Source organism: Penicillium cinerascens (genome assembly GCF_028974065.1).
Source record: "Penicillium cinerascens strain IBT 15544 chromosome Unknown contig_5_segment0_segment0, whole genome shotgun sequence".
Classification (NCBI taxonomy): domain Eukaryota; kingdom Fungi; phylum Ascomycota; class Eurotiomycetes; order Eurotiales; family Aspergillaceae; genus Penicillium; species Penicillium cinerascens.
In genome coordinates, this window is record NW_026695294.1 from 3,562,285 (window position 1) to 3,575,240 (window position 12,956).

At 52.7% G+C, this 12,956-nt stretch overlaps 7 protein-coding genes across 7 annotated transcripts; 3 read left to right on the top strand and 4 right to left on the bottom strand.

Annotated features, from left to right (window-relative positions):
- Positions 1-228: 228 nt before the first annotated feature.
- Positions 229-1,221, bottom strand: N7498_005826 (EXPERA domain-containing protein; the record flags this gene model as incomplete). Its single annotated transcript, XM_058452888.1, has 5 exons — positions 229-332; positions 387-621; positions 681-844; positions 896-1,142; positions 1,189-1,221. 5 exons carry the CDS (start codon positions 1,219-1,221, stop codon positions 250-252), a joined length of 762 nt encoding a protein of 253 aa, XP_058309426.1. The 3' UTR covers positions 229-249.
- A 182-nt stretch (positions 1,222-1,403) lies between these two features.
- Positions 1,404-1,675, bottom strand: N7498_005827 (uncharacterized protein; the record flags this gene model as incomplete). Its single annotated transcript, XM_058452889.1, has 2 exons — positions 1,404-1,490; positions 1,514-1,675. The coding sequence occupies 2 exons, from the start codon at positions 1,673-1,675 to the stop codon at positions 1,404-1,406; spliced, it is 249 nt and encodes an 82-aa protein (XP_058309427.1).
- A 214-nt stretch (positions 1,676-1,889) lies between these two features.
- Positions 1,890-2,207, bottom strand: N7498_005828 (uncharacterized protein; the record flags this gene model as incomplete). The annotated part of the gene is made up of 1 exon (XM_058452890.1): positions 1,890-2,207. The coding sequence occupies one exon, from the start codon at positions 2,205-2,207 to the stop codon at positions 1,890-1,892; it is 318 nt and encodes a 105-aa protein (XP_058309428.1).
- Positions 2,208-2,792: 585 nt separating this feature from the next.
- N7498_005829 (uncharacterized protein) lies at positions 2,793-4,898 on the top strand (the record flags this gene model as incomplete). Its single annotated transcript, XM_058452891.1, has 6 exons — positions 2,793-2,851; positions 2,920-2,954; positions 3,015-3,084; positions 3,154-3,321; positions 3,379-3,725; positions 3,778-4,898. The coding sequence occupies 6 exons, from the start codon at positions 2,793-2,795 to the stop codon at positions 4,896-4,898; spliced, it is 1,800 nt and encodes a 599-aa protein (XP_058309429.1).
- Positions 4,899-5,439: 541 nt separating this feature from the next.
- Positions 5,440-7,482, bottom strand: N7498_005830 (uncharacterized protein; the record flags this gene model as incomplete). The annotated part of the gene is made up of 1 exon (XM_058452892.1): positions 5,440-7,482. One exon carries the CDS (start codon positions 7,480-7,482, stop codon positions 5,440-5,442), a length of 2,043 nt encoding a protein of 680 aa, XP_058309430.1.
- A 395-nt stretch (positions 7,483-7,877) lies between these two features.
- On the top strand, positions 7,878-9,581 carry N7498_005831 (misato family protein; the record flags this gene model as incomplete). The annotated part of the gene is made up of 5 exons (XM_058452893.1): positions 7,878-7,949; positions 7,999-8,198; positions 8,253-8,691; positions 8,748-9,256; positions 9,320-9,581. 5 exons carry the CDS (start codon positions 7,878-7,880, stop codon positions 9,579-9,581), a joined length of 1,482 nt encoding a protein of 493 aa, XP_058309431.1.
- Positions 9,582-11,902: 2,321 nt separating this feature from the next.
- On the top strand, positions 11,903-12,906 carry N7498_005832 (uncharacterized protein; the record flags this gene model as incomplete). The annotated part of the gene is made up of 2 exons (XM_058452894.1): positions 11,903-12,713; positions 12,755-12,906. 2 exons carry the CDS (start codon positions 11,903-11,905, stop codon positions 12,904-12,906), a joined length of 963 nt encoding a protein of 320 aa, XP_058309432.1.
- Between the last annotated feature and the right edge of the window lie 50 nt (positions 12,907-12,956).

The following is a 12,956-nucleotide window of genomic DNA, read 5'->3' on the forward strand; positions in this document are numbered from 1 at the left end:
CGAAACGGGCTGACCACGCTGACCGTATATTGTATACTTCCTGGGTTTCGCTTCCACGGTTCACACTTTATTTTCCAGTTGTTTTTCTTTCTTTGCAAATATTTTTATTCTTCTGTACGTACGTATCTGTCGATACAACTTTTCTCTTCCCATGTTTATCGGATCCCCCATCTCAATCCCGGCCGAGTCCCCGTAGATTAACAGTTCCAGTTCCCCACTACACCCACGCGGCTATGACGGAAGAGGTGTTCACTGGGACTTGTGCTTCTCGCCTGACTCCTGCTCGGTCCGAATGGCGCCCGAAATGGTCCTGACGCTGTCGAAGAGATAGTCTAATGCACTGGGTCAGCCACGTTTGTTTCACATGTAGAGAAGGGACAACGAACATGCCGGGACCACGATCCAGATGAAGTTCATAAAGAAATAATACAGCCAGAAATAATACGCTTCCGGTCGACAGTAGGCCACTCCGTTCACGTAGTGGTCGAACAAGCTCGTCGCATAGTACAGTGTATCGCCGTAGAGATGGCTCATGCACACCATCAGCTGTATCGGATGCCTCAAGGAGTGCCTCGTCGCGGTCAGATATGCAACGCCAAAGCACAAAGGTCCCCACAGCAGCTGGCGACGGGTCAGCGGGTCCATCTTCGGGCCTTCACGGGATCTGAAAATATACTTACCACGGTCATGGTCTCCATGCAGAGCACTAGGGTATCGGAGGTCATGTACCGAGAGTCGGACAGTGCATATTCCTTCCACAGCTGCCCAAACAGATCTTGGGCCGAGGCCATATGGTCATGATGGATCATAAAGTAGCCCTCGAAGAAGCAGTGTAAAGTCCCGGCTGTTCCGTTCGTTAATCTTCGATCTCATGACGTTTCGACGACCTTCATACACAGCACAAACCACAGGATGGCGATCCGGTCTGCCAGGCGCAAACTCGGTCGCACGTAACTGGTCACGGCAAAAGTCAATCCGAGCAGGCCCGCACAACCCCCTCCGGCCGAAATAAGAAGCTCGAGCACGGGGGTTTGGTTGGGCGAATAGCCGACGATGTCGGCCTCCAGGGGGTAATATGGATGTGATGCCATTGCTGCCTGGAGTGGGTCAAAAAGCTTGTTTATGCCTCGATTCACAGCCACCTTGTGTGATAGCAGATTGATCGGGATTTCTGAGAACTTCGATCACGTCTAGAGCAGAGTAATGTTTGGCTTTTTCCATTTGGCGATGATAGCATGGTGGATCGGGGAGGCTGGGCCAATTGGAGTTGCGGAAAAGACCTACCCGATGGTAGCTTACAACCTTTGCCTCCCTGGAACCTCATTGTCACATTTACCGAACTCCACTTCCCGCATCGTGTTGTTGACCTGAAGGGACCATGCGCCGATGCCGTCGATGCCGGGCTATACCAGTGAGGCAAATATGGCATCTTGATGAATGCCCACGGTGGCAGTGCTAAACCGCTCGTGCCATGAATCACGCTGATAAGCCTGTCGAACTTATGGCAACGAACAGTAAGCTGCGACAAGTCTGAATAGCCGCCTTCACCTATTCTACTGCCCTCAATATTCTTGGTCTCCTCAACAACCGTAATATTCAATCCCAGCCTATGCGTTTGAACGGTGTCTTCGTTGACATTTGTCGTTGTCCTCTCCATCGCTGTTTGCGTGGCCATGGCAAATGGCAAGAGTAAGGACTAGAAATTGCCCAAATTAACCCTGCGTTTCTCCGCTTGCTGTCTATCGGGGAATTCGACTTCTTCAAGGTCGATAACTACCCCTTGTCCATTGTTGCTGACCAGAAAATTGCCCAGGTTCAGATCACAATGCTCGGATCCGTACTTGTGTAGCTCTTCAAAAGCTTTCTCAAGTTCATGTTCAAGACTTTTGTCAGACACTTGATTCGTCGAGTTTAGCGAGATCGCGCAGAGTAATACCGCCGATCTCTGAAAGGATTAAGGCGGGGCGCCCGTTGAAAGAGCCTTGGCCGAATAGAGTTGGAATCACGGTTCCTTGAAGTTCTCGCAGCCTCTTGTAAGCGAAAATCTCATCGCGGAACTCAGCTTCCCGTTTGGGTTTCTCCTGTTTAACAATGACTGTTGCTGGAAGTCCAAGACGAGGCTCCTCGAGTTCTAAGCGGTAAACAGTCGGGCGAAGCTGATTCAGCAGCTCATCTTTCTTCACGTTGATACGTTTGTCGCCAAACATTAATGTCTATGCTGCGTAAGCTTCGCCAACTTATCCATTGTGTAACTGAATAGAGCCCTACCGGAGAATGGCCTTTTTGAAGCACGAGATGGATTCCATGGTATGGAGGGCGAAGGGGGCGGTGGAAAGGTCAAAGAAGGGGGAAGGGATGGAATCCAGGCGCATCTGATCTACCACTTTTCTCAATAGTCAAATGTGAAACCCTTGGCGGTATATATATGCTCGGGATGGATAGAAAGAAAGGGTCGAAGAACCACCATCAGACACCTATTGTTGCAGCAGTTTAGTTCAGCTTCGGACCCTTCGAACAGAATGAATAGCCCATCCGGTATCAATCACTCAATTAACCTTGGAGCATAAGGTCATCCGAAGCCCCCATATGTCCGCTACGATTCGCTGCAGAAACCCCGCTCGAAGTCAGGTGTTGCTGCCTGATGCCCGAGGTGTCAATTCCCCAAGGTGGCTCCGAGCTCCTCGTACGATTGTAACCGTGATTCCCCGATTTTATATGGCGCCGGCGCCCCTCTTCTCTCCATTGAATTTGACACTCCCAGGAAACTTGTCTCTCTTGATACTCGTCCCGTGATGGAGTCGCCGCCGGGCATTGCGGCCCTCTTCGTCATTCGCTTCGACATTAGAGCTGGGTAAGCCGTACTCCTCGGACCTTCCAGCGGCCGGGAGGGATTCATCGCTGATACGCGGACGTTGACAGATATGTGGTTTCATGGAAGCGAACTATTCCGGGAGGTAAGCGCGATCGCAAATCGCTTTTCTCCGACGCGCGTCGCTGATACGGAGTTGTCATAGTTGAAGTCGAAGGGGTCGTGGAATACAAGTCGCTCCCTTCGGGGCTACACAACGTGACTGAAGACCTGGTGTGAGTTTCAAGCATCGGGGAAGCTTTACAATTGTTCCCTCTAACGGATGTTCTCTTCTCCGCCTCCAGGTACTTCGTCCATGATCAATATGCCGGTATCAGCGCGTTTCTCAATCAGCCCGCTTCGGAGGCGGAACGCAATGCGAAGATGTTCGCGATCGGGGTTCTGGTTCCGCTGAGCTCTGGAAGACTAGGGAAGAGCTGGAGACATGCTCCGAAGCTGCGGGAATTGACGCTGTCCGTGTTACCCTGCATCAATTCGTCCGAACTTACGACTGACAAGCTACTCGACAGGAAACATGCCGCGGATATGTCTGATACACAAGCGTTGTCTGAATACTGGGACTCTTTCCAGTTTGGAAGCGCCAACGCTGCCGCGCCAGAGTCGCCCCTCGATTCCCCGCTTAGTCTGCGATTCCGACCGGGCGATAGACCAGACGGGCACCGAAACCGCGCTTTTAGTGATGCGATGGTATTGGAGGCTTCTAGGCCGGCCCTGACGCCTTTCCATCCCGCATCATCTCTGCCAGATTTTCTCGAGTCCTTCGGGCCCTTGATATTCCCATTGTACAGAACAGCGTTGCTGCGGAAGCGCATCCTTTTCATGGTTGAAGCTCCGGTACACACCCCGTGCAATTATGGTATGGTCCCTTTCTTGATAACGGCACGAGCTTTCCATTGACTTGCATTCAGTATATGATCTCTCATTGCTAGCATCTCTTCCGAATTCCCTCCTGCAAGCTCTTCCCGAAGACCACACGCCGCCATTGCGGCCTCGCCCTCTGTTCAATGTTGGAATTCACGATATTCCAGATCTCGCCTCATATGACTCCTCAAGATCCACGCAAGACCTCGAGAAGGATCCCAGTTGGATCGCCTGCTCGACAGATAGCGTGTTGAGCATGAAGCCCGAGCTCTACGATGCACTCGTCACCATTCCCCCGACGCACTCCCAAGATTCCGAGCGGGCTTTCCCAAAAATTGCCTTGATGGATCATTCTAGTAAAAAGCACAATTCAAACCAAACAGTTCAACTCAAAGCGACACAAAGAGACGCCCGCAGATATGCCATGCTGCGCAGAGGTCTTCGGCAGTTCTCCAACAACAGAGCGACGGCTCCAGACACGGACGATTCTGACGCCGATTCAACGTACTCATCCAGTCCAATCGTCGAGCCTCTTTCCTGGACTCGACTAGCTTATACCTCCTTCATGTGGTGGGCTTCAGCCGGCGAAAATCGCGACGGCCTATCCAAAGAAGAGGAAGAGCAGCAGTTTGAACAAGACGCCCGACTTCTGGCAAGTGTGGAAAGTCTTGCATATCCCACCCCCAACTCGACGGGACGTCGGTCCCTCCACCTTGAAAACCACGGTCAGGAACCTCCAGAAGTCGCGCTGGTAGCCTACTTTCGCCGTCTCACGACTCAGATCTTCTATACATTGGCTGGTGCTGTTGCTCGATATGACTCAGAAGGCCATAGCGATGCCTATGAGCCTTATCAAGATGATCCCGCCAACGATGAGGCAGATCTATCTCTTTCCATGTCTCGCTCTCTCGATGCCGAAGACGACGACAATGCCCCTCTGCTACGCCAGAGACAACACGCAAACCAATCGCGTCATGATAATTCGAGACAGAGTAGTGAAGCAGAAGAGCCGATCCCTATCACTATCGCCGATATGGCAGAGATGGGCCTTGACGTGTGGAGCGCGACGGACCGCATCTTCGTTGAAGAGCTGGTCTTGCTCTGGTGGGGCAGGTTTGCATATGTTGACAGTGCACGCATTCGCTGCTGCGGCATTTCCATCTTGTAGACGTGCTCGCATCTAAATGCTTTATTAAAGACTGGGTTTCGAAGGCGTTCTATCTATCTGTACATACACCTTGTTTCAGGATCTCTGCGAGCAGAACCTAGATATTTTGTCATATTATGAACATTGCACCCAAAACCTAAGGAGGAGCCTCGTAGGAGAAGGATGACATTCATGGCAAGCAATAGATTAAGGTGGAATCTTGGGAAATGGCCCGAACACTTGAAACTATGTACAAGTACAGCTCCAACAAAGGAAAAGTCAAGGAGGGAGGGGGGTCTCAGACGAGTAAATTCATCATAGGACAAGATGCATAAACAACAAGTAAAATGACACTCAAAACGCCAAAGCTAATAAAGGTATTCCAGGCAAAACATTGCTTCCACGCGATGCAAAGAGTGAATGTAGCTAAAGAGAAGCAACCAAAACCGAGAATGCTATCAAGATTATGCACCTGCGCCGGGGTATTATGGAAACGACAAGAACCGGCTCAAGAACAAGAAAAGGACCCAGGACATTCATATATGCAAAATCAACCTCACCATCATCGTCGGAACATGCGCACGGGGGCGCTCAAGTCTCTGCGCTCGCCTAGGTCGCGCTCACTCTTGCTATCCGCCCGAAGGTTCGGGATGTGACGGGGGCCCCGGCCTGGTGTTGGGCCGGCACTGCCAGTAGACCCTGCTGACCGTCCGGACGGCTCGGTCGCGCTCACTGAGCGAACCTTGCTGCGTGCCCGACCGCGGCGCTCTCTGATCTTGGCCAGGGCTTCCTCCCGGTTGATGGGCGTGTCAGAAACGAAAGCAGAGTTCTGCGATCCGGTGGCTTCACGGAGGAGAACCCTTTTCGTGGTCGCCTGAGTAGGCTGATACTCCCTCCTTTCAGCGCGTCTACCTGGTCTGCTTTCCGGGCTTTCACGGGCGGTAGAGTCCGATGTAGTACCACGAGATGCTCTGGATGGCACTGGGGGAGCGGAAGGGACGGAGTCCACATGCCGACTAGAAGAGGCAGTTGAGCTTCCCAATCCATTCAGTGCGTCAACCTGCGAGCTTTTCAATTCAGCCAGTGTAAAGGAATCGGTCCGTCGAGGTCGAGCATTGTCGCGAAGGGGCGATGGGAAGGTCTTGAAGGTTCCCGTCTCCGGCGAGAAAGTCACCATGGGCTCCTCGGGCATTCGCATCTGCTTCGGAGTTTCTCTTGGCTCTGGCTTGACTGCAGGCACCGGCTGCTGATGGACGGGGGTAGGAGGGTCGACAGAGGGCGTATGACTCGATTGACTATACATTTGCTGTTGGTGTTCTAGACGAGCCTGCTGTTCAAGGGCCTGCTGTTCAATGCGAGCCAGCTCTTCAACACGGGCCTGCTCTTTAATGCGAGCATGTTGCTCAGTGCGAGCTTGCTCCTCAAGGGCCCGTTGTTCGATACGAGCTTCCTGCTCGGCGCGGAGTTCTTGGGCTGCTTTCGCTTCGGCCTCCAGCTGTGGCTTTTGGAACCTTTCAAAGTATTCCTTGTCGTAGATGTAGCGGCGGCCCTGGCTCTCGGCAAGACGGCAAGAGCACCGCTCGAATTGGCATTCGATATTCATAAAATGGACCATTTCCTCAGCCTCGGTTCTCCGCCGGCGCTCACGGTCAAGCTCTTCCTTCAGATCTTCCAAGGCTTCAGCATCTAAGTGTGACAAAGAGGTGGTGATGGTAGTTTGCTCGACTTCGACGGGAGTCGTGCATTCGGAAAGTCGAAGTCGTTTAGGAGGGGTGGCTTCGGCGATGTCGGCGGATTCCATTTCAGGGATCGAAGACCGGGCGGAGTCTGGTGCGACTCGCTTCGGTCGTCGTGGGGTGGTCAAAAAGGCGAGATCGCCCTCTGTGAGGGAGAGTCTGCCGAAGTCTTCCCTCCGGATCTCGTGGGCCCGCATTTCTAATGTGCTCGAGTGGTTGGATGCCTGCATAGACCGCAGTTGGCCCTTGAGGACTTCCAATTCTTCGGTGAGACCAGCGAGAGCATATGCACGTTCGAATGCCTCTTGCTTTGCCTTATCCTTTGATTCCCGCTCTGCTGCGAGCTCGTCTTTGATGGCTTTGGATTCAGACTTGGTATGCTTCAATTCTTCCTGTACCTTGACCAGAGTTGACCCTGCCCGGAAAGCCTCTTTACGGGCCTTGCGAATCTCCTTCTCAAAGATCGACCGTTCGTGGGCTTGGCGTTCTTTGGTGCCGTGTAATTCTTCTAGCAATGACTCCAGCCGTTCACTGATTCTGCGTTCTCGAAATTGTGCCTCGGAAAGCTCTTCCTGCACGGAGTTCAGGGCAGACTCTGCCTCCTCACGGCCGAGAATCGCCCTCTGGAGCGCGGCATGGTTTGCTGCAGATTGACCCCCGGCACCCGGGCTTCCCTGGCGGGATAGACTGTTCAAGAATGCCACTTTGGCTTGGACTTCGGAGACTCCCTTGATGTTTTTGTGGTGGAGCGACAGGAGATCCGAGGGAAGTGACGGGGAGGCGGGAATTGTTTGTTGATTCATGCGTTCCGGTGATACCGGATGAAGGACCTTTGAGGGGCTGAGGATGGGACGCGTTGGAGACTCCATCGCGGGTGTTGTCGAGGTGAAATAGGCGACTTGGGGGTTGTCAAGAGGTCATGAGGCCGTCACAGCTGAGCGGAGGTCAGTCCGAGGGAAAATCACAAAAGAAAATCACCGTTGGCGATCGAGGGAGTGACGCACCCACACACGAGTTGTTTATTGCCCTCTTGGGACAGGTCAGGTGACTGTTGCCCTGGTCACCACACGATTAATCCCAATGTAGTTAGCTTGGCGGGGGCACGAGACTAAAAATCACGTGGTGATACCCGGGACTCACAATTTTTCCTGCCGGACAACCCCCCACCGCCTACCAATTGAGGGAGGCGGTTCGTCTGGACCACTTGCTCACATGGGATGATCACTGAGTATTCGATGCCACACAGTCGGTGATCACAGCAAACATGCATGAGATCGTGACACTACAGCTGGGCCAACGTGCCAACTACCTTGCAACTCATTTCTGGAATCTCCAGGTAGTGTACGCCTTTTTCTCGATATCTTCGTCGTCTGATACATAAATAGGAATCTTATTTCACATACAACGAAAGTGAAGAGACACCAATAGACCATGATGTCCATTTTCGACCAGGAGTTGGTGCAGATGGTTCTGAGACTTTCACTCCGCGGACAGTTATCTATGACCTGAAAGGTGGATTCGGCACACTGCGCAAATACAATGCGCTGTACGAGCTAAGCGAGGATGCCAGTGGTCAGGGTCTCTGGTAGGTTCTGAACAAGACTTGACATGCATTCAATGGTATGCTCATGTATTTCAGGGACGGCCAAGAGGTCGTACAGAGGCAAGCCCCCATTTTGCAAAGCGACTATCAAAAAAGTTTAGATCTGGGCACTTCCGCTCCCCGACTAACATCGGAAACTGTGCGCTACTGGTCCGACTACAACAGAGTCTTCTACCATCCTCGGTCCATCGTTCAGATGAATGAATATGAACTGAACTCTCAGATTATGCCTTTCGAGGATTGGAATATGGGCGAAGAGCTCTTCAATGATCTTGACAAAGAACATGATCTGTTGGATCGGGACGTGAGGCCATTTGCGGAGGAATGTGACCAACTGCGAGCACTGCAACTTTTTTCTGGGGCAGACGATGCCTGGGGTGGATTTACCGCACGGTATATCGACAGGCTTCGTGACGAATATGGAAAGAAGAGTATCTGGGTCTGGGCCATTGAGGATGGAACCAAGGTCCAGCGGGTATGTCGAACCCTTCAATTCTGATGGAAGAGATATACTTACCTTTCACGGTACAGCACCAACAACTGAAGAAAGACACCAACAAGGCCAAGTCGATATACTCGATCTCGCCCCAGTCTAACCTTTACGTGCCCATTATGGATCTGCCTCCCAAGCTTCCCAGCTACCTTCAAGTGGACCGTCGCTCACACTGGCAAACCACGGCACTAATCAGCTCCGCGGTTGAGACCGTGACATTACCGTCCCGGCTCCGACCGTACCATGATTTCGAGTCTTCTTTGACTGGAGATGACGGGACTCACAATATCTATGAACTGCAAACCACACTCAACCCTGGACAGCACGGACGTAAATTACCGACCAAAGAGGATGGATCGTCCAAGGCGGAAAACGATTTCGATATTGACTTTACTTATGGCGGCGAGAGCAGCAAATCTGCGCATCTTTTCAATCAAGTCCAGGTAATGCGAGGAGATGAGCCTGAAGACCCTACAGAGGCAACAGAAGCAGAGCTTGGGCACATTCGCAAGCTCAGGTTATTCAATTCAGAGCCCATGCTCCAGAGGTAGGTTTTTCCACTGCCTGACAATGTCTCGAGTCTCCCGGCTAACAAGGCACACAATTATAGCTACCGCACCCCCCTTCGCCTACCCATTCTTGATAGCTTCCCCCAGGGAATGTATCCTAAATCACAGTCCGGTTCCGGAGTGAGTGTTCTCGCCGCTTTGACCGCGTCGAGCCGGACAGCCGATAGAATCAAGGCCATTGAGAGGACTACCGCACGAATGCTCTCAGTTGATGAGCGCGAGGCGATGATCAATGGACTAGGGGAGATTCGAGAATCTTACGAGACTGGGTGGAGTAGTGGGTCAGAGGACGACGATGATTAGACAGAGTGCCGGTCTCAACGAGCATGGACCTCATCCTGTCCTTGAAGGGGTATTGTTCTCGCCAACTGTGGGGCGACAATTCACCGAGAATTCTCGCGTGGATCCGAATTGAGTTAAGACATGCGGTTGTTTCCCATTGCCAGTTGTATGTCAAATTTAGTGCCCAATGGCCGTCGTCTCCAGGGGCTGGGGTTCAATGCGTTGAGTCATGAAAAGCCTCAGGAATACGAGATGCAATGTATACTCCAGCCACCCCGTAGTGTAGCTAATTAAGTACCCCAAGTGATGATCGCGGTGAGCTTGATCTCCTATCAGTGCCGCATCGTGGCTCTTGCAGAGTTTAAGACATGGATTGGACATCTCGTCCCGAGTAAGACGGGTCGTTTCCATGGGAGATGAGGCGACCCCTCACACGAACTCTGGCTCTCGCGACATCTCCCGTTTCCGGTCAAGATCCCTGCACGAAATACACCATTCAGGGATCACTTCAAACCCATTGGGGAAACTGGTGCTATGCTTCTGACCATGCATCATATCTCAAATCTTGCCAATCGCACGGCCACCTGGGGTGTAACTGGGCCAATTTGGAATCCCCAATGCACCGAGAGGCCATAAATCAGGTGCGCCAAAGCACCTGGTCGGGGATGACAACAGAAGCGCGGGGCAGTTACTATGGGAAATCTCCGAGACATCGAGCCACGGCCAAGACGCAGGGGAAAAGAAAACAGAAAACATGGACGCCAACAATGGGCCCAAGCGATGTGACATCATGAGCTGTGAATGTTGAAATTGTTGAATGGGTATCGCACCAATCGCGTGGGCTGCAGGGAAGTTCCCTGCAACGACGTGCCTTTGTATCTTTATCCAATTCGTGCTGTACCACACCGCAACCCGAGTCTACAGTCCAAGCATCAGCTTAGCATCACCCTTTTTCGAGCCCGGCGTGGGTGCTCTGTCGTGTAACGTTACCTGCAGGAGCTCAGGGACCGACGCCCAACAGCGTGGCATTCAAGCCCAATTTAGCTTCATTTTGATTAGCGGGTAGCCCCGGTGAGTTTGCCGGTTCCACGGATATGCACTGTTTCCGTGCCCTGATTATTGCTAAGACAAAGATGAGGGGAAGTGGACTGCAAGAACTCGTGGCCTGAAGCGGCGCACTTTCAGGACCCGGAAAAGAAACACGAAGCGAAAAAGCAAAAGTCATCCAAGCCTGGCCTAATGCACGGATATCACAATTCGCGGATTATTCCCCGACTGGACCTCCGCCTCATGGAACTTAATTCATCGCTAGCTCCTGAGGCATACGGAGTACGGGCCTTGGAATTGAATATACGCTAACTCGCTGTGGCGGATCTTATTCGCAAGGTTTCCCCACACACAATGCTGACCCCACTGACAACAAGTGAAACCTATCTTATCTTTTCCAGATGTGGCGTCCAGCTTTTTTAGGAACTCACATTGAACTTGCTTTTGGGTCTCATGACGTGGGGACATTTTTCTAATTGAACGCGGCTCCGAAAGCCATCTCACCATCTCACCCCAGCCCCGGACTGAGAAAAGCGACAGTCAATTCCGTTGTATCGAATATGGGTCTCCGGTCTCCGGTCTCCGGTCTCCGGTCTACGGCCCGCAGGCCCCAGCCCCTAGATGATCTATCTTGCGGGCCTTTTCCGTGTCGCATTGTGCCAAGTCCAGACATGTATCGTCGGCTCCATCGCGATTCCGCTTAAGCGTCGGTCTGTTGACGCTTTGAGTTTGGCCGCTTGTACACAGACTGTCCCCATTGAGCGAACCAGAGGTCAATTCTGAGACCAGCCCTCCGATCATTGGATGAGTCTCAATCTCTGTCGCTGAGCCAACCGGGTTGTACTTCTCGCTAGCGTCGGCCCTGCATCGAAGCCCGGCTCACTACGCATCGTGGCCGGCCGTCGACGATGACCCTTTTACCCGCTTGCCTATTCTGGTTAACTTCCCAAGCCGGTTGCCACTCGTCAGCCATGTTTTGATTCCACGGCTGCATGGATCGACTCTTGCGCCAGTCGAATCGAGGTGGCCCTATCAACGGGGCCCAGAGAAGGTCTCTGATGTCAACATCTGACTCCCGGGCCGCCCAGACAGCAGCTGCAGTCGGGGACTTAATCTATAAAGCACCTCCCTCTCCTCCTAGCTTTCTGGTTCGGAAAGTAATCTGTGCTAGGAACTCTTTCGCTACGGTTCCTACCTAGTTCCTACCTAGGTACTGCCTGTCGTTTCAAGGATTAGTTGATAAGCATTGCCCTGACACCAGGTTATCCTAGCATTCCTCTCGTTTGCTATACAAGATGCGTGCTGTTTCAGTTCTTCTGTTGGCTGTCGCCAGCTTGACCTCCGCTGGCGTCCTGCCGAGAGAGTCTGCCGCCGACTTTAATGTCGTGGCCCGGGGTGGTGATGATGACGGAGGCAATGGTGGTGGATGGAATAGCGGAGGCGGCGACGACAGCGGATGGGGTGGCCCAGGTGGAAATGGAGGTGATGGAGGTGGAGATGGTGGTTGGGGTGGTGAAACTACGCCCTGTGAGACTGAGACTCCCACCTCGACCCCGTGCGAGGAGACTACAACGACTACTCCCACCACCACTCCATGCGAGGAGACTACAACGACTACTCCCACCACCACTCCATGCGAGGAGACTACAACGACTACTCCCACCACCACTCCATGCGAGGAGACTACAACGACTACTCCCACCACCACTCCATGCGAGGAGACTACAACGACTACTCCCACCACCACTCCATGCGAGGAGACTACTACGACTACTCCCACCACCACTCCATGTGAAACTACTACTACGACCACTCCAATGACCACTCCATGCGAGACTACTACAACTACTCCCACCACCACTCCATGCGAGACTACCACTCCCACCACCACTCCCACCACCACTCCATGTGAGACTACCACTCCCACCACCACCCCATGCGAGACTACCACTCCCACCACCACTCCATGCGAGACTACTACGACTACTCCCACCACCACTCCATGTGAGACTACTACTCCAACCACCACTCCATGCGAGACTACTACGACTACTCCAACCACCACTCCATGCGAGACTACTACGACTACTCCCACCACCACTCCATGTGAGACTACTACGACTACTCCCACCACCACTCCATGTGAGACTACTACGACTACTCCCACCACCACCCCATGCGAGTCTACTACAACGACGACTTCAATGACGACTCCATGCGAGACCACTACTACGACTACTCCCACAACCACCCCATGCGAGTCTACTACAACGACGACTTCAATGACGACTCCATGTGAGACTACAACGACTACTCCCACAACCACCCCATTCGAGTCTACTACAACGA